Consider the following 12,447-nt stretch of genomic DNA (forward strand, 5'->3'; position numbering starts at 1 on the left):
TACAGTTTTACTCTAGATTGACTTTGGAATTCGAGATGGCTGCTGTATAGGTTGACTTGAACTAAACATTTCTCAACGGCTCAGCTACTCCGAATGTGATCCTCCTTATCTTATGTATTTGATATCTATGTCCTTTCGTCAAGTAGCCAGCATCTATTGAAAAAGCCCCGACAACAGCGCAAGTCACTTCAAGATGAGGAGTACATTGATAGCCATTCCTATTCCTATTCCCATCGAGCAACGACAACAACGAAATGTCCGACCTGTTCTTCAAGCTGTGTTTGCTCTTTAAACAGGTGAAGCTAATTCTCGCGACAGTGGATTATCGTCTTGCTCCCCTCCGGCAATATGAATCACCCTCTAGTGGCGTTTGTCCATTTCTTTTCGCAGCCCTATCAATCATAGTTACTATATTATCAACACTATCTAGCGAGCCTGTGGAACCTTTCATTAACGATACATATTAATTTGAAAACCCTTCTATCTGCCGCAATGCCCAAGAATCGATTCACAAAGCACTGGCAGCCACAGCGACAATGCGGAGCAAAGCAAACGTGTGGTATTCTCGCCCTCATGCGCGGAACTTTGGTATGCTTTCGATGATCTTAACGATGCATTATTGGAAATATAGCAATCTCACGGAAACTTTCCAGTTCGATACGCCCGATGTGAAAGATGAATGGATAGGGGATCTTTGAATCATCATTCGCAAATGAGGAAGCACTTGAAGAATAAATGGAGAGCACATCTTATCACACACACTGCACATTGCAAGGGGCTAACCCTTAATCGCACAATGCTATTCGACTAACAATGGTGACAAGTAGCTATGAAAGCTCGAATTATCTAAGGGAATCTAGGTCCCACTGCATGCTGGGTAACAAAGGGTTGATGCACTACATCCTTTACTGCTGTTCTGATCCACTTTTATCATGTCGAACCATCAGTATCGAAAGTATGATGAAGTGTATGGGGGAAAAAAACGCAGGACAAGAATTCAATACATCCATCATGCTTCATGAACATCCATGGTTTGGCTGAAAGTTTAGACATTCTTCTATTCAACAATGCAAAAGAAAAGCCACAAGAACTTAGTAGCCACGATCTAGAAGTCTCGATCATTTGATATTGTCCTGGAGTAGGCACATCAATGCAGAAAGCTACATTTTTAGAGCTCAAATCCGAGTTACCATCGAGCTCTCTGCAGGCTACCAGCATAGCAAAGGGGGAAAATGAGGTCGTCAAAGAACGATTGATGTACAATTATTCTACACGAATACTTCTCTTCATCATTGTGAGATCTCGAATCTCATGTGAAGGGCAAGTTGCTTAACTTTTATAGCATTTTTGGAAAAGTACAGCCGGTAAATGTCATAAATTTGAAGTAATTATGGTACACAAAGATGTCTTAGGAGATTCTCCAGATAATTCGCTCCGTGGCCATTCGCTTGTTTGCGTGACTGCATTATCTCGAAGCATACTACTTGAGAAGTGAAAACAGGAGGAGGTTGGGAAGGAAGTGAATTTTAAAATTCATTGAGAACATTCAGACACATGGCTACATGAAGCGCAGATATAAAAATGATTTGTTCCATCAAGTACATCAGCCAAAAGTGTTTAAATCAAACATTCCCAGCGAGTAACTTTTGGTGAGTGAAGCATGTGGTCTTGGTGGTGAGATGGGAATGAGGTTGTCCGCAGCTCCCTAGTTTATCGTGCACGGCCCTTCCTCAATCTCACAGCAAGCTCGAAGCTCCCAAATCCCTAGCATGAAGAGGCAACTTACAACAATCCAAGAAACTCCACGACGACGAGGTAATACATTCGTGTTATTCAACTGGAGCGCAACTGGGTTTCTCTTGATCCCATTCTCTCCAATACCACCTACCACTTCTATCGAGTAGCAATCTCTCGGAAGTTCCAACCATGTCTGTTCCTACGAAATACATATTGGTATCTTTACCAACGTCGATCTCTCAATCCAGCGACAAAGAAGAAGCTTTAACAGCTCTCCGGTCCACAATCTCCGCCGATAATGGAACTACGATACCATTCAAGATCCCTGAATTCAAAATCGGTACACTAGATGCATTGGTTGGGCAAGCAGATGATCTCGCGAAGTTGGAAAGCGCTTGTCAAGGTGTTGTAGCAAAAGTTGGGGAATCTCTTCGCAATTTATTGGAAGGAGATGAGAGCAAGATTGAACAACAGAAGACTGTAAATGACAGTGAGTCTGATGATTTGCGAGCTTGTGATTACGATTATGGGCTAATAGATTGATTATAGAACCCGCGGATCAATACCTACGTACTTTCTCATGGAACAAAGTCAAATATCGTGCCGACAAACCACTCGCTGAGTTAATCGATTCGTTACAAAAGGTTGTTATTGTTTTACAAGGAGAGTTGAAGCATTGCTGATGAGATATAGGAACTCGTTAGTATCGATAATGATGTTAAGGGCAAAATGAACCAATATAACCAAGTCAAGACGAATCTTACAACTTTACAACGGAAACAAACGTAAGAGCTCGGCATCTGAGAATAAGGCAAAAGGCTAACAATGCGAAGGGGAAATCTTTCTACGAAATCCCTTACTCCAGTCGTCGATCCCAAATTACTGGTACAAGACTCTGAATACCTCGAAACTCACCTTGTCGTGGTTCCAACCAACGTCAAGAAGGATTTCCTCAAGACTTATGAAACCATATCGCCCATGGTTGTCCCAAGATCCTCCGTGGAAGTGACCCATGACGATGAGTTCACATTATTTGCGGTCACAACATTCAAAAAGCACAGCGCAGATTTCCAACACAAATGTAGAGAGAATAAATGGACACCTCGTGATTACAAATACGTAGAGGGTGGAAAGGAGGTGGAAAGAAAAGAGGCCGAGAAAGTAGAGAAGGATGAGCGCAAGGTATGGGGTGAAGCTCTAAGACTTGGTAGAACTGGTTGGAGTGAAGCTGTTATGATATGGATACATGCCTTAACTTTGAGAGTGTTTGTTGAGACAGTCCTGAGATATGGATTACCCCTGGATTTCGTCTGTGGTTTGGTTAAGGTATGCGCATTGAGCCCAAGTTTTGTCAAGTTTTACTAATTCTTTCCAGTCAAACCCCAAAGGAGCCAAGAAAGCGAAAGCGGCACTCGATTCGACATATGGGTACCTCGGAGGTAATGCCTTCGGTCGAGACAAGAAAGGAAAGGCTTTGAAAGATGATTCGGCATTATCGTCCGAAATAGCTGCAGCGGGCGTTGGTGGAGGAGAAGGCAACGAGTACACGGCCTATGTCTATTACGAATTCGAAATCATATAGATAGTATTGGAGGGATTATGAGAATATGGCGATTGAAAGTTGGCGCATGGCAACGGGGACATATTTGTTGAAGCATGCATTTGTATTATTGTATCGTAGTAAGAGATATCAACAAAGCAATTGTTTTCAGATCGATCAATATTTTATTCATTGAATTCTATAATGTCTAGCATTTTTGATGAAATAATCCTTTTCAATCGCTCGAATTGTCTCTCCCAAGGTATCTAAATCTACAATTTCAACAACTTCTCCTTCTCCAAATATTCCACAATCTTCTGCACACACTCCTCCACACTCAGCTTATCCGTCCTTAGATGAATCTCTGCCTTCTCGGGCTCCTCATATGGCGCACTGATACCAGTGAAATCCTTGATCTCACCCGCTCTAGCCTTCTTGTACAATCCCTTTGGATCTCTCTTCTCTGCCTCCTCAACAGGAATATCGATGAAAACCTCAATGAAAGGAATAGCGTCATCCCCATTGGCGGCCTTTTCATGCAATTCCCTCGCAACAGCTCGATCTGCCTTGTAAGGAGAGATAAACGATGTTAAAGCGATGGTACAACTATCTGCGAACAACTTTGCGACTTCGGCAATACGACGAATGTTTTCGTTGCGGGACTTCTCGTCGAATCCGAGATCTTTGTTGAGTCCAAAGCGGACATTGTCGCCGTCGAGACGATATGCGGCATGTCCGAGATGGAGTAGGTGTTGCTCGAGAGCTGTGGCAATGGTGGATTTTCCAGAGGCAGAAAGCCCGGTAAACCAGATTGTGAAGCCGCGTTGTTTGCGAAGGGTGGTGCGCTCAGCGCGGGTGAGTGAGGGGTGCCAAGTGATATTTCTGAGGGGGGTTAGTATTATTTATCTTTGGTTAATTCTGCTTCCCATTGGAACTCAGGGTAAGGATAAAATTAAAAGATTAAGCGCAAACAGGGAGAACATACGTAGACATTTTGAAGATTTGTATGAGAAAATTGAGAGTATTTTTTTGGAAAAAGTTGTGACTAGGTATTAAAGAAATAAAGAGAAAGAGCAATCACGCAATCACGCAATCGAAATTCAATGGACTGCCATCGTTATCAAGCCGAATGTCTCCCCTTATTAACCCGCTACTGATGCACTATAAAATCTGCCCCGCACTACACATAAAGTTGGCAAACGCGTAATATGTTTCTGAATGGTGGGGAATTCAGGATCACGTGGGAATTGTTTTGCGAGCATCTTTCAGGGGAAGTAATTTATCTCCTGCATTTGTTACATGCTGATATGGCTAGACGCTGGGGAGATAAACAGTTTCGTGCAAGATATGGAAGTTTGGAGATTGGAAGTTGGTACTGATATAAAATAAGGCCATGAGTCTAATATCTTTCTGTATAAGCAAGGTTGCTAGGTAAATCTACAAGTAAAATCTAGACCTCGCGCTTCTTGTCTAATCATATATACGTCTAGAACACTGAATGCGCATTCTTTCTCTGTACTTGATAAAGTTGGTCCCCTCCGACCTTCGACGAAGGAGACGTCCTCTATAACATTCTATGAGACCGGGTATATTCTAGCCATCATCTGATAGTCAATTAGCATCAATCATTAAATCATCTTAGCTGTAAAACTTACCTTAGCCTGTCTGGGTTCAATAAACAATGCATTTGCCTCACACAAGACTTTTGGTTTCTCTCCTTCCCCAACTAAAGTCTCAATTCTTCCTTCCACCCAAGCCTTTCTGCCCTCAACTTTCGTAGTCTCCGCCCTCAACACTACAAAGGTTCCCGCTGGTGTTGGAGCTTTATAATTGACTGTCAAAGTAGCCGTCATACCAATCTTATTCGGTAATGCACCAAAACAACAGCGTGCTAGTCCCTCGTCTAACATCGTGGCTAGAAATCCTCCATGTATGATCTTCGGATGTCCACAAAGATCTTCTCCTAGGTATGAGATTGATACAAGAGATTTCCCGCCTGCTTCAGTCCATACATATGGTGGTACTTGAACACGTCCCGGGCCCATCAATGTTCCGCCTGTAAGATTATGTCCTCGCTGTGATTCTGGGATTTTCATATGTGGCCTTGATTCTGTGAATTCGGGTCGGCTTCGTAGCTCCTTCACGATTGGATGATTATTTATATAGGCTTCGACTTCTATAGATTTCGCATCGGTTGGTGTGTATAATTTAAGGGACTCCTCATCAGATGGGGGATCAAGTATGGCATTGGCGGCTTTGAAGGCTGGATATGCAGCTATTGAGAAGCCTACAGATGTGAAGACAATAGCGATTCCAAAGAAAGTGAGAGTTCGTAAGAGTAATGAGGGTTGTGGAGGTGGAGGCGGGGGAATAGTAGCTTTGTGAGGTTAGCTAGAGCTCGGAGAGGGGTATTGGGAAGAACTCACTTTCGGCATTGCATAATCGACGAGCTGCGGTAAATGTTCGAGAAGAATTCAAAGGAGATGAGCTCCTGAACGCTGTTCTACGACATTGTACAAGTCCTGAACTGCGAGTTACAGCTCTGTATATACCAGCTCGAGGCTGTAAAATTTGACGAGAGAAAGACATTTCAGATTGTGCTATTTTCAAGCTACGATCTTTGCATGCTGATATATAAGAGAAAAGGGCAAATCTATGGTAAAACTTATTTACACTAAACGCCAACTAATAAAACAATTCGTGCGCGGTGTATTTTCTGATAACTATCGCAATTGATGGAGAAAGCAAGCCGAGGATAATGACTTCCCGGCTGGCCCATAAAAAGTCGGTGATGTGTTCTGCCGAGATCTTATCTTATCTTATCCCATGAGATCAGCTAGGCCTCGCCAGCTAAACAAACTAGACTAGACTAGCATCTTAGGTACGTATTGATATATTTTGTACCTGCTTTAGTATGGATCGATGCTATTATACAAAGGCCTAAACCAGGGGTCATAGTTAGCAACTTCGATGTCATGAATGGGAACGGATATTGTGGTAGAAACTTTCCACATCTTTATTCATTAAACCACCGAACAACGACGTCATCTTCTGGAAGTTCTAGTCATTAATCACTTCAACCTTCAGTTCTATATAATACTGGCTCTGTATCCATACTTTTATAACTCAATACCTAATCATCATCACGTGTATTGGGACATTGACAGCCATAGAAAATTATAGCCAAGGAAATCAAAAGTCAACACCTGTTTTTAAGTGATGCATACCTAATGATCAACAGCCCCTCATTTTATGCAGTTACAGCTACCCCTGTTTGACCTCAACTCATTCACTTATAAGGCAAGAACATCCACCATGAACTGACCTCTCCGTCTGAACATATTCACCTCAACCTCGCAATATTGAATAAACCTGATTTGTACTCCAACCCTTGAGTATCTTCTGCATCTTGCACGAGCACTTTCTCGACCACAAATCCAAAAACATCAAGTCAAACAACACTATCCGTACGTTCATCATGGCAACCGCAGAGACTGTCCAACTTGGCGATATCCATGCCCCAAAAGAAGATAGCATCATTGCCTTCAAGAAAATCGAAACAGAACTCAAGAAGAAAATTCAACATCTCCGCCATGAAACCAATAGTTTGTCTCTCTTCTTTTCTCCTGTCCTCTCTTCCTATACTCTTCCCCAACCCCATTACTAATCCATCCTCCAACAGAACACGAGCCCCAATACTTCGCTCCATCTCCACCTCCCAGATCACACCCTTACCTCCTTCACCTCCTCTTCCCTCACCTCAGTCCGCGTAGCCACTAGTGCCTATGGACTCCACCTTCTCGGCAAAGTCCTCATTCCCGAGACCGAAGATAAATATTTCATGTTCAGAGCTTTCATTCCAGGAGACTCCGACACCGCTACTCTTCATTGTATACACATGGAAGAAACGGATGTTGGAGGTGAGGAGGGAAAATTTTTCAGAGCAATATTTGGGGAGGAGGATGAGTTGAAGTGGTTTGATGAATAGATCTTCAGTGCAGGGGTTATTGATGATTCTGGTTTGACGATAGGCAATCACTGCACATGAACAGGGAAATTAGCAATGGTATCTGAAATCAGGATATTTCAATCAATTAACATACATCCTCAACTTGTGATTTGAAATGGGTATAACTTCTTGAATTTATTTCGAGATATTCATTCTGACTACCTTCAAACATTTTTACAAAACACCCATCACAATTATGTGCGAGTATTTTCCTTGTCCCCATCTCTGATATTACTACTTTATCTTCCCTTTCCATTTCCCGTGCCCATATCCTCATCTCCGTCATCTTTGTCCAGCATAGCCGCATAATCGTCTGCACTGGCGAATGTTGGAAGATTCTTAAGTCTCCTCTTCTTACTTCTGCCAGTCTCTTTCTTCTCTTCTTCTGCTTCAGGACTCTTCGCTCTCTGTAATTCAGCTTCGAATAATGCATCCATATCTAATCCTGCTTCATCATCACTGTCCTTGAGGTCATCTTCTTCTTCTGAGAAAATACCCTCTCCATCATCTTCCTCAGCATCTTGCATATCCTCATCTTCTTCTTCGACGTCGACTTCTTCATCCGATCCCTCAATATCAACACCACCTTCAAAATCATCCTCGGACATGTCAAAGTCATCCATATCCAAATCATCATCGTCAGACTCTGGACCCTCGATATCTGGCTTACTTTCAACCAAAGCTTGCCAAATTTCATCCTCATCTTCATCCTCATCATCTTCTCCATCTTCACCCTTCTTCTTCTCCTTCTTCTTGGATGCCTCCTTCCCCTTACCAATTTGGTTAAAGTATTATGAAGAAGACTTCATCAACTGCAACATCCTCTGCTTTCTTTCTCCAGAATGCTTCCGAGTTGATAGATTGTTGGACCTTAGTACCACGATTGGATACAAGTATACCTTGACTTGCCCCACCAGCAAGAGGTTGCATAAGGGAACTTCCCTTTGGTGCTCCAGCTGCTGCTTTTGCGTTTCTGTAGACAAAACGATCTAAGAAATGGGTTAAGGTGTGAGGAGCAAGATCAGGTTTTGGTGGCATTTTTTCGTCATTAATAAGGCGGTCGACAAATAGAGATACAGATGGATGGAAATGTCTCAAGAAAGGAATCTAATATTATTAGTAAAGCTCCCTCATTCATTGGAACGTAACTCACAATTTCCCATAAACAACTCTTGTCAGCATTGCTATGTTCCGGATCTCTCTTCTTTCCATCATATGTGTCTGTTCTGGGTTTCGATGGGGCTGTTGTAGCTTGAATACCTGCAGTTTCTCTATCCTCTGGCACATCTCGATATACCTCTTCTTCCTCTTCGTCATTTGCTTCAGGAGTATTGAGTAGAGTCTTAAGTCCAGGGAATGTGACTTCTAACTCTCTTAACAAGTAGATGAGACCACAAATGAATGGAGGTTGATGAAGAGTGACAACTTGTAACATTCTCTTCGCAAAAGCCTTTACACGCTTGATATTGACATCTGATTTCAAAGCCCGATAGAGTAAATTTAGGTACAGTGCATGTTTCGAAGAAGTGATTAGACGAGGATCGAGCAAAGATTCGTAGAGAGTTCTGTAGAACCTGTCGACAGCGAGGTGCTTTGTTGTTGATAGTTGCTCAATCAACATCAAAGCTTGAATACTGGTATTGAAGTTGGATGAATGCGTAATTCGGAACAAAGTATCCATATGTTTCTCAAGGCTAAATCTAGTCAGTATTGTCCTCGGCCAATGTAGTTCTTTAAACTTACGTTAAATCATCAGTCTTTGTGAATGGGAATGCACGATTGACACCGGTCAGAACAGCAGAGATCATCTTCTCTGTTGTCTCCTCACTTGCCTGCTTCGCTTCCTCTTCTGCTGTCAACTTTTCCTTTGCCTTCTTTCCCATAGCGCCTCCACCTCCTTGGATCTCTCCTTTCTTATTGAGTTTAGGACCTGTAGGTTTGATAACTTCGGGCTTTTTAAGAAGAGATACGAAAAGGCCAAAGTATATGCTCAAAAGCTTCTTCGCAACAACTTCCTCCTTCGAACTGAGAATAGTTTGATTGAGAGTATTAATGGCGTAATATTTAGCGTGCGAACTCTGTCCAGGTCTCAATATAAGTTCGTTCTCGATTGAGTTGATAATGATCTCTTTCATCGCAGGATGAGAGGTTTGAAGTTGCATCAGGAGATATGATGACCGTGAAGCAATCTTTTTATCTGGATCTCCAAGTTTGTTGACTAAGAGTCGAAGTAAATTGGATTCTTGTTCTGGCTTATCCTTTAATAGTTCGTAGACGTACATAACAGCTCTTGAACGAGCATATTCTACCTCGTCGCTACACCAAACTTCCAGAATCTTGAGCATATCAAAATATGACTCCTTGAGCCAATCTTCATATGCCCATGAAATGAGATGTGCTTTGGTCATGTTTCCTGGTAGGGGTTGTCCGGATTTCCAAACACCAGTATCGCTTTCTTGCAATGTACCGAGAAGTCCAGGTTGTGAAGCAAATGTACGAAGACGTCTATCCACAGGAAGTACGACACCGGCTCCGAGCAAATCCTTCATAGCTCCCAATGCTGTAACGGCTTGTCCTCTACTTCTTTTCTTTGCCAGATCCAATAAACTTTCGAACGATCTTGTAGTATGGACCGGGGATTCTTGAACAACCAAAGTTAAAGCGGAAATTTTATCGGACAATGTACCGGAGGACATAATAGTAGCAAGGAAACGATGTGAAGAAGTCGCAGAAAGATGTTTCGAGGCATATAAAGTACTGTCGGCTTCGAGAAGAGCTTTGGCATATTCGTTTAAGTTATTGATTGACGATCGGTATGGTCCTGTTTCGCTGAAGTCTCCCGCCGGAAGGACGGGGAGTTCTGCTGCATGCCAGTCTGGTCGCGCTTCAAAATTCTATAATCGGTCAGTGGACTCAAAATGAAGGTAAGGAGCTACAAACCAGGCGGTTTTGATCCTTCGTAGATTCTTTGACTTGAATGGCCACGGGTTTCTCTGCTACTTTGGGAGTCTTTAAAGATTCTTTGACTTTGGTCGCGCTTTTCTCTTGAACTTTTGGCGCCTCTTCCGGTTCACTGGATTCTGATTCTGAACTGCAAGGCCTCGTCCCGCCAATCATCATCATCTACCTCCTCATCCTCCTCATCTGCTTCTGCTTCTGAAGCCTGTCCTTCAATTCCAAGACCTGCTACAAATTTGGCAAACTCATTTTTGAAAGTCCTTGTCTGTGGATTAGTTGTTTGGTTTTGCTTCATTCTCGGAATCGGATTGTGCATCGAGTACAAGGTCTAAATCTTCCTCTGTTCCTCCCAATGCCAATATTTCTTGTAACAAAACTTCTTTTTCATTTCCTCCTGATTTTGGCGTTTTATTAACCAGACGATCTTGATCCTCCTTATTGGTGTCGCGCTTTCGCTTTTTATTATTTGGCACCATTTTGTACAATCAAAATAATTCAATTGAAATGATGGTGGTGAGAATATCGGGGGGTGTTCAAATTATTTCTGATCAAAGTTGCGACATTCTTAGAAGTTCTTAATTGGAAAAAAAAGTTTATTTCACCGCCTTTTATTCTGCCAATGACTGACGGGACAAAGATTTTCCGATGCTAGGAAAGCTTCATCCTCCCATATGGTTGTAAGTTGGAACTTTTCATTGGCTTGATATATAATGGCCGATGTGGAACAAAAAGGCTACCCGAAAGATATATATGATAAGAATGAAAATATAGACTTTCTGCCTTTTTCCCATCCTCATAGTTCATTCGAACTTGTTTGTTCTGAACGTAGGACGCAGGACGGGAAGTACACCACGATGCATGTCCCTCCGAAGCATTTCGCGGTTTGGAGGATCTGCAACAAACACTGGGGCTTGTGTCGCCGTGCAGCGATCTTATCGCGGCCTTTTAGGCTTTCATATCTCAAACGCAATCAAATCTTTCTACAATTGTAGGTTCTAATTCATCATGAAGATACCCTTTAATCACGTGGGTATATCATTGATTAATTGATGTGGTAGAAATGATGATAGGCAAGATTATCCAAGTTCTGGATACCTACTGGTGGTATAGCTGCAAGCGCAGATGAAGGTTAAAATTCAAACTAGATATGTTCATCGAACTTGGGAAAACTGATTCGGGATAGATTCTCATGCTAAACTTATTCGAGGGGGGTTTTCTACGTCAGGTGCGTTTTCAAGTCATTCCTTTTCGCTCATAAGGGCATGCTCTCACACAGCATGGCTAGGCTCACACAGGTATCTTTCATAGGTTACGCTAGGAAGAAGAGTACAGGACAAATTAGAAGCACTCATGATAAAACATATGTCAACGTTAGGTTAGCAATCCTGTTCCCCCAGATTGTTTTCGCCATTCATGCTAACATTAATATCTTTTGAAAAGGCGCTTCGAAACTTGCTTTGTCGTCTTTGTCGTCTGAAGAGCTCTGGGCTAAAAGTGGTCGATTGAATTCTAGTCTGAGGTATTTCCATCAAATTGATTCCGTTGTCATGGTTGTAACACTATCAGCTCTTCCGATTGGAAGACCGAAAGGAGGCGAGGTATCTTCTTGCTCCTACACATGAGGAAGAAATCACGGAATTGGTTTCAAACTCGGTCCAATCATACAAAGAACTTCCTGTTCGTTTATACCAGATTAGTTTGTTCAGACCTGTCATCTTTTTTGTTCTTTGCTCATCCATATCCAGCTCGAAAGTATCGTGATGAGCTACGACCGAGGCAAGGACTTCTCCGTTCTCGAGAATTTGTCATGAAAGATCTTTATACGTTTGATTACAATAACACTTCCGCTCTGTCAACTTACGAAAATGTTCGCAAAGCATATCATAATCTTTTCGATGAACTAAAAATTCCATATCTTGTAGCCGAAGCCGATTCAGGAGACATAGGTGGTGACCTCAGTCATGAGTTTCACTTTCCAACTAAGATTGGGGAAGACAATATCATCAGTTGCAGTAAATGCAATTATGTGGCAAATGAGGAGTTAGCAGAAAGTGGGTTGCCAAAATTGAATGAGGCCGAGAGTTTGGAGAACGAGTTTAAAAACCTGAAGAAGGTTGGTGGGTTCTCTCGTGATGGATCTACCCTAATTGTCCACTTGGTTTTATTCTGAAAACGGAGAGGAGTACGATTTGAACACACGTCG

The 12,447-nt window shown here is 42.3% G+C and overlaps 6 protein-coding genes across 6 annotated transcripts; 3 read left to right on the forward strand and 3 right to left on the reverse strand.

Moving 5' to 3' along the window:
• Window positions 1-1,926: 1,926 nt before the first annotated feature.
• Window positions 1,927-3,319, forward strand: EAF02_012076 (uncharacterized protein; the record flags this gene model as incomplete). Its single annotated transcript, XM_038908124.1, has 5 exons — window positions 1,927-2,227; window positions 2,287-2,381; window positions 2,431-2,522; window positions 2,571-3,063; window positions 3,113-3,319. 5 exons carry the CDS (start codon window positions 1,927-1,929, stop codon window positions 3,317-3,319), a joined length of 1,188 nt encoding a protein of 395 aa, XP_038752144.1.
• A 124-nt stretch (window positions 3,320-3,443) lies between these two features.
• Window positions 3,444-4,398, reverse strand: EAF02_012077 (uncharacterized protein). Its single transcript, XM_038908125.1, has 2 exons — window positions 4,263-4,398; window positions 3,444-4,159 (listed from the first exon to the last, which is right to left on the reverse strand). Exons 1-2 carry the CDS (start codon window positions 4,268-4,270, stop codon window positions 3,550-3,552), a joined length of 618 nt encoding a protein of 205 aa, XP_038752145.1. The 5' UTR covers window positions 4,271-4,398; the 3' UTR covers window positions 3,444-3,549.
• A 453-nt stretch (window positions 4,399-4,851) lies between these two features.
• Window positions 4,852-5,866, reverse strand: EAF02_012078 (uncharacterized protein; the record flags this gene model as incomplete). The annotated part of the gene is made up of 3 exons (XM_038908126.1): window positions 4,852-4,881; window positions 4,933-5,654; window positions 5,704-5,866. The coding sequence occupies 3 exons, from the start codon at window positions 5,864-5,866 to the stop codon at window positions 4,852-4,854; spliced, it is 915 nt and encodes a 304-aa protein (XP_038752146.1).
• An 889-nt stretch (window positions 5,867-6,755) lies between these two features.
• Window positions 6,756-7,265, forward strand: EAF02_012079 (uncharacterized protein; the record flags this gene model as incomplete). Its single annotated transcript, XM_038908127.1, has 2 exons — window positions 6,756-6,905; window positions 6,960-7,265. 2 exons carry the CDS (start codon window positions 6,756-6,758, stop codon window positions 7,263-7,265), a joined length of 456 nt encoding a protein of 151 aa, XP_038752147.1.
• Window positions 7,266-7,525: 260 nt separating this feature from the next.
• On the reverse strand, window positions 7,526-10,720 carry EAF02_012080 (uncharacterized protein; the record flags this gene model as incomplete). The annotated part of the gene is made up of 7 exons (XM_038908128.1): window positions 7,526-8,056; window positions 8,157-8,393; window positions 8,440-8,980; window positions 9,030-10,180; window positions 10,227-10,295; window positions 10,414-10,509; window positions 10,568-10,720. The coding sequence occupies 7 exons, from the start codon at window positions 10,718-10,720 to the stop codon at window positions 7,526-7,528; spliced, it is 2,778 nt and encodes a 925-aa protein (XP_038752148.1).
• An 801-nt stretch (window positions 10,721-11,521) lies between these two features.
• EAF02_012081 (uncharacterized protein) lies at window positions 11,522-12,414 on the forward strand (the record flags this gene model as incomplete). Its single annotated transcript, XM_038908129.1, has 3 exons — window positions 11,522-11,539; window positions 11,811-11,940; window positions 11,990-12,414. The coding sequence occupies 3 exons, from the start codon at window positions 11,522-11,524 to the stop codon at window positions 12,412-12,414; spliced, it is 573 nt and encodes a 190-aa protein (XP_038752149.1).
• Between the last annotated feature and the right edge of the window lie 33 nt (window positions 12,415-12,447).

The sequence above is a fragment of the Botrytis sinoallii genome (genome assembly GCF_014898435.1).
Source record: "Botrytis sinoallii strain Bc 23 chromosome Unknown BSIN_039, whole genome shotgun sequence".
Classification (NCBI taxonomy): domain Eukaryota; kingdom Fungi; phylum Ascomycota; class Leotiomycetes; order Helotiales; family Sclerotiniaceae; genus Botrytis; species Botrytis sinoallii.